The sequence below is a fragment of the Trichoplax adhaerens genome, genomic scaffold (genome assembly GCF_000150275.1).
Source record: "Trichoplax adhaerens TRIADscaffold_7 genomic scaffold, whole genome shotgun sequence".
Taxonomy (NCBI): Eukaryota; Metazoa; Placozoa; class Uniplacotomia; order Trichoplacea; family Trichoplacidae; genus Trichoplax; species Trichoplax adhaerens.
The window spans coordinates 263,879-270,658 of NW_002060949.1; the positions used below are offsets into that span (position 1 = coordinate 263,879).

Sequence of the window (6,780 nt, forward strand, 5' to 3'; positions counted from 1 at the left end):
TTAAATCACGAAGTTATCAGCAGAGAGAAAGCACCGGATCAGCTTTGCAATGATGTAGTGCATCATTGAAAAATACACAGAAATTAAATTCATCAGCAATAGCTATAATATTTCGTTTTCTACATTGTATTTACACGTTTCCGTAAAAATACCTACGATTTCTAGGCATTGGTAGAAACAGTTAAGTCTGTTTAAGGTCAGATTTAAAAGCGTACAATAGAGTATTATGTTATATTGCAATTGTATGTTATTATTTGCTTTTTTGAATTATGTTGAAATCAAAATTTACAAGGAATTTATAAAGCTTTCAATCGTAATACAGTACTAATTTTGAGGTGATTATTGATAGTAATGATAAAGCTTAGTCTTAATTTTATGGCAGAATGAAATAGTTACAGTGTCATCCTAAATTTTCGCCTTTAAATTCTTGCTCTTTTGATTGATCGGGAAAACTTTAGTTATCTTTTTAAGTAATATTTAGTGGTAATTATGATTCCATGCTGTGTACTACTCTGTCATTAGTTATGAAGATTCAAATAGCTCGACATATTTAATCCGAGAGTAATGTAACTATCTTTTCGAGAAGTAACTAGTATGTCAGTTTTAACTGGAAACTTCGAATCATTCCTGGAATAACATGAATAAGCTTTCAATAATTTACAAGATTTTTCAATTTAAATAGAGCTAGCTAATTCTTAAAACAAACTAATAACATTAACAAATAAATACTTCATCTTTGGCTTCATTTATTTCTCTTAAAATCGTGGAATGTATATTTAACATAAAATTTTTCGAAATTTTAGACGTAAATATAAAATACTCGCACATGTTCTATCTGAAAATCGTATTCAAAAACCGAAAACTAGCAAGTTAATCAATTTACTGGACTACTATTTTATAAGTAATCGCAGATATGGTGATTCCTATCTGAGATGGTAATATTTTTAAAAATAAAATGGGTTACAATTACGTGATAATTATATATTTGGAAAGGAGTACCTGAGTGTAGCATTGCAGCTCAGTTTAAAATAGAACAGGAAATAATAGTTTTCTTGTTCATTAAGAAAAAGGTCTAGGTGAATAACTAAATAACTTTGAAAATCAATAAGTTGTAAGGTATAAAATTGTAGATATTTCTATTGTTGTTTAAGTCATTGCTATAGATCATTTTCATTTCAAATCTGCATACATAATAAAACATGTTTAATAAAGTAGATCGGAAACATAAAATGTAGATTAGTAGCTGATAGTTAAATATTTTCATATTTACACTTGTTGTTTAGCTAATTAATTGGATGTAGATAAAAAGTTTCCTATTAGTTGTATGGAAAAAGATATAATACAAATTTATCTAAGCTGGTTGTGAAAAACAGTAAAGATCTTATAGTCGCTAATCTATGACGACCGCAACAGACTCAGCTAATCCAGGATTATATAGGGAGCTGTTCGAGCTCATTAAATGTCGACTTATTCTAATATGGGAATCCAAAGCTCGATAACAGAATTCGTATTGATCCTGTAGCCACGACGCAAGAAAATTAATAGAAAGAGTTAACAACATCCCATTAGTATGTCACATTTTACTACAGTGTCTATCATTAATCATTCATTTGGCGCTAATGATTAAATTATACTTATGCGTTCCTTACCAAAGTTGACACCATGCCTGATCGTTGTTCACGATAGTATTTAACAGTTTGATAAACATCTGCAATTTTTTCAACTTTTGCACGCTTCATCATTGACCACAGAGCACAAAATACACCTGATCGGCCACCACCATTACTACATTAAAATATTTATCAAAGTAAAATTTAGCATCCATTTTTACTTGTAGATATTAACCAATAATATGTTTAATTAATAATAAAGGCGAAAATAAAGTCATATCCAGAAGTTATCATTGAAACATGTTAAAGGAGCGTATACACACTCCTGTGTATACAAGTATATTTGCATATTACTGGGAAGTGATACTGTCATAGTTTTTGCAAATTAACCTGCAATGGACAAGGATTGGATCTTGATTTTTTGTTGGCACATTTTCCATTACTTTGTATATAAATGAAAGAATTGACTTTGTACCGCTTGGAACTGAATCTTCAGGCCATGCCAAAAAACGAAATAGCTTTATATTTCTTATACAATTATCCTCCTGTGGAGCGTAAGCCCATTCAAACAAAGAGATGAATTAATTAGTTGTTTAAAGTACTTAAAAATTCAATGAACTTTTTGGTTATCAAGACAATTAGTAATAGTTTTGGGGTCTTGAGACTATTTCTCTTATAGATTCAATAATTTGTTTTTGCCTCTGCAGTTGCTAAGCTTAGCGTATAAAATTCTCAAGGTAATAGGAGATGCTTAGCCTTTTAATGATAAAAATTTTAAGCGGAATGGACATTTAAACTGAAATTTTACTGCAGGAATGCATTTATGCTAGTGCAGTATTGATAGTCTATTACATAATGAATTACTGCACCCCACTGTAAGTTCGAAAATAATATCTAAAATATTGATAGTAATATATCATTTGAGTATGATGCCCGGTAATTAGCATAGTTATACCTGAAATACTGAGTAACGAATCATTTTATGCAATGCTAAAATTTTCAGTGGCGGAAGATACTGATAATTTGTAAATATCCGCTACTACATTTTTAAGTTGTAGTAATTGCTTACATTCGCATTTGATACTTCTAGTTGGCATATGCTATAGCGATGATCTTCACGTTTGGTTTCCCCGATATTTTTAATGGTGAAGGTGTGATATCGAACTATTTCTTCTGAAACCTGTGATGGATAATAGCAAGCATGGCTACTTTGAGCTTCCAAGCGTTCGAGTATATGGGAATCGTGAGCGATAACAGGCTGTAAGGAATAAATGAACGATTCTATTTAGTGTATTCAAATAGCGTGATGTAATAATGATTTATTATAGAAATTTTATACAACTATTTCGTAGTGAATAGATGAAGAAGCAAATCGTTGCATCACTACCAATCCGGCTTGATTTTTAACATGAATATTGAATATCTCAGTATACTAACCGCTAGGCCTTCTTTTAACTCGGTCAAATTCACTATAATTTCAACTTTATTATCCCAGATCATTTGCCAAAAGTGGTTTACCGTATTGTGCAAAGGGGCTTGAGTCACAATAAAATTCTCTGGGCACTTAAATCCCTGAACCAGTTGTAGAATGTTACACTTAGAAGAGGCCGGCAATGATTACTGGCTAATTTATATGCTAATATAAACTATCACAGATTGATCAGTATTATAATTAATAAAATGATCTCAAGCATGTACAGTATAATGTACAATTAAAACACTTGCACAGTATTAATACTTATACAGAGTTGAAGATGTCCAGTTAATAAAAATGATGAAATCACGATAGAAATACATGACAGCATGGTACTGTGATTTACAAATGATTATTAGAATAGTTCCGATATGTGTTAAGACTACATTGTTGTAACTAAGCTCACAATTTACTGTTCAGAATTAAAATATCATTTAAGTACCATACGTGTTATAAGCTACCTCAATAAAACTTGCGTTGATGTAATCAGAGTCTTCCGCAGTGTTGGATAAAATGATTCTATTAAACTCGACTAATTGAGTAAAATATTACGATATTGTCAGTTTTCTTTTTCAAACAAACGATCTGAGCATTAGTAACTTACAGGGAAATATTGTCATGCTTCTATTTTTGGGCAGATTCTGCAGCGTAGTTGATGCAGGAAATTGGGCTAATTCTGATGACGTTTGTAATTGCTGACAAATAAAGAAGTATATAGGATATATTAGTATTGTAAAAACTATCGACTGGTACACTTATTTCAGTAAGATCATATGCATTTGCTTTATTAGCTTACTTTAAATTCTTGTTGCAATTCGGTAATAGATGAGTGATTTGCTTTCAGGAGGTTGTTAATATGGCGTCTTAACTTGGATAACTGTACTTCAGTTTCGCCAGAGAATATCCACTCAACAAGAATATCGTGAATAAATTTGTATTGTTCCTAAATAGAAATTCATCAATAAATCAGAAAGGTCTGTGAAACAAGTGTTCTCTAAAGGTATTGTAACTCGTTAGGATATTTTACCCATGTTTGGACTACTGAGGCCCGTTGAGAGCGTAATAAAGTCACGCAAGAGTAAACGTCGAGAATTTTATCGTCCAATAGGCGATTGAGTAAGATATTGATGCAAATGAATGTCCCGGTTCTTCCTATACCGGCGCTAGATTTATAAAAATGATGTCATACTTGTATGAATGATTCAAATTGGGTATCTTACTTAAATAGAAATATACTAGAAATATTTCGTAGTTAAATTATTTTCACCCGCAATGAACAATCATAGGGCCTTCATCCTTTTCCGACAGTGCCTTAACGCGTTTTAGAAATAAGATAAACGGTTTGAGACGCTCAGGAACACCATGGTCTGGCCAAGCAAGAAAATGAAAATGCCTGATTTTTCTACTCATCGACTCGCCATTTGTGTACTGAAGATAAAAGCCGATATTGATTACGATAAATTGACAGACCGTGTAGAACATACTGATCTAAGGTAACAAATATTGATATATCTCTGTATTGGAATACCTTGATATATATATATTTATTACATTACATATAATTAGCATGACTTACTTTGGTAATCTTTAAGTTACTAATAATAAAAGCTGGGGCTTCCTTGACCTCAATTGCTTGTATGCTAAAGTCGTCGTATCGCATTACATTTATACTGTTATTTTCTTCTTCCTTTACAGATCCATCGTCACCATAATGAGTTATAACTTGACCTGGCCAGTACTGTACATAATTTTGCTATATCATTCAACACCAGAAGTTGATTACTTTAAACGTAACGCAATCACTTAATTTTCGCAATCAGATTTAAACTCTAATTACCATAAGGTCTAATAGAAGACAGTAACATTAGACTTTCATTTACTCACCCTTTGTCTTCCTGATTCTGAGTTGGAAATCATGATAATACTACTGGAGTTTTGTTCCCAAATCATACGCCAAAAATCATTGACAGTATCTTCCAAGGGAGCTATGATAAAACAAAATAATGACATTAATACGTTGTTCCTAGCGGATTAATGTATTACACGAGGTTAAAGCTGATAATCTGTTGCGTAGCTTTAAATTATATATTTTATCATCTATGAGATAACCAAAAACATTGGCTAAATTACAGATATAATAGGAAAATCGAATTTAAAGTGCTATATGGATAGCATAGCTTATCGACTCTGCTTTATAATAGGCTACTGTAGAGTTGTATGATGTATCAGTATGATTGCTTTATTGTTATTATTTAAAATTTGTATTATGCATCAATTATTTTAACATTGAACCAATTAATATAATTAATTAACAGGTAATCCGTAATAAGTCGCAAAATGAATAAGGAATGTACTAAAAAATAATCATACCACAACTGTGCGATGCTAAATTAACTATTTAGTTACTTTCCGAAAGAGTTTACGATCCTATCGCAAGTATTACTCTCTAAATTAATGCATACTACCTTGACAAGCAATGTAAGCATTTTCCTTTTTATGCCCCTATTACGAAAATAAAAGCAATTATGTTACTATTCTGATATGTATATCAATTAATCATATAAATACAGGTAATTAACTGTTTAAGATGTACAGCTACCTGAATATAGCTCGCATTAATATAATCTGATCCTGGTATATCATCCTTTTCTTGAAGAACAACTCGTGAATAATCGTCTAAGTACGTAAATTAACAGCAAGTTACAGGAAATTAATTAAGTTAGCAGTTATTTTATGGGTCAAGTTCTACCCATCGCAAAGGAATTGATATAGATAGATTCAACAATAGTTATGCTTACATGGTAAAACGCTTGAATAGCGATTTTTAGATTGGTTGCTTTCTTGGATTGCATCAAGACAAGGTAAGGGTCGAGAGCGTTGAATAGTCTGACAATAATAATGTTGTGATTATTAGCATACAATACGGATTCTTAAGATATAATAAAGCAATATCTACATTAATTAAGATTTTTCAGTGGTTATAAGATTATTAAGTTAACTCAATCTATTAAAAAGTCAGTTGCAAGGAATTTCGTTATAATAGTGGACTATGTGGTCGAAAAATTATACTAAACGCTAAAAGTAGCTAAATAGCAGTCGCTAAACTCACTATCCGGTTATTATTAAGATTTCATAATTCTAGATAATACTTCACAGTAGCTATTAAAGACAAACTGATGGAGCTAAATTTAAAGATTTTTATCATCATAAAATTTTGAAACAAGAACATACCTCAAATTGTCTTTTAAATCGCAAGTTCTTATTTTCTGCTAAATACTTTACATATTCACAAAAAGAGGAAACAGGTACGGGCGGGAAAATATTCATTTCTGTAATCAAAAAAGTGATAAAAATAAGTTTCATTTTGAATAAAGTAGAACGTTAGATATCATTTCGAATTCTTATCCAATATTTCACGTCACATATATTTGAGGGTACAGAATAAACTCGTTCTACTGGTTTCGTTCTCATACCTTTCCAGCTATCTTCTACTGTATGCTTTATTACAGATTCAAATTCTTCATCAGTTGTATCAGGCTTTACTACAGATACTTCATTTAAACTTTCTGCTTGATTAACTTCTTCCTTAGGTTTAAGCGTAGATCTATCAAGTTTTAAAAAGAAGCTCTAATACATGCGTACGAAGCCGAATCAATTTTCCGCTAGATCAGTTTGTATTAAAAAATATTCCTCGCC

At 31.2% G+C, this 6,780-nt stretch overlaps 1 protein-coding gene across 1 annotated transcript; it reads right to left on the reverse strand.

Moving 5' to 3' along the window:
• Positions 1-1,390: 1,390 nt before the first annotated feature.
• On the reverse strand, positions 1,391-6,411 carry TRIADDRAFT_27501 (uncharacterized protein; the record flags this gene model as incomplete). The annotated part of the gene is made up of 16 exons (XM_002114190.1): positions 1,391-1,516; positions 1,650-1,785; positions 2,001-2,152; positions 2,680-2,825; positions 3,044-3,182; positions 3,546-3,616; positions 3,689-3,779; positions 3,881-4,027; positions 4,112-4,247; positions 4,352-4,572; positions 4,778-4,837; positions 4,969-5,069; positions 5,547-5,586; positions 5,684-5,760; positions 5,883-5,970; positions 6,316-6,411. The coding sequence occupies 16 exons, from the start codon at positions 6,409-6,411 to the stop codon at positions 1,391-1,393; spliced, it is 1,827 nt and encodes a 608-aa protein (XP_002114226.1).
• Between the last annotated feature and the right edge of the window lie 369 nt (positions 6,412-6,780).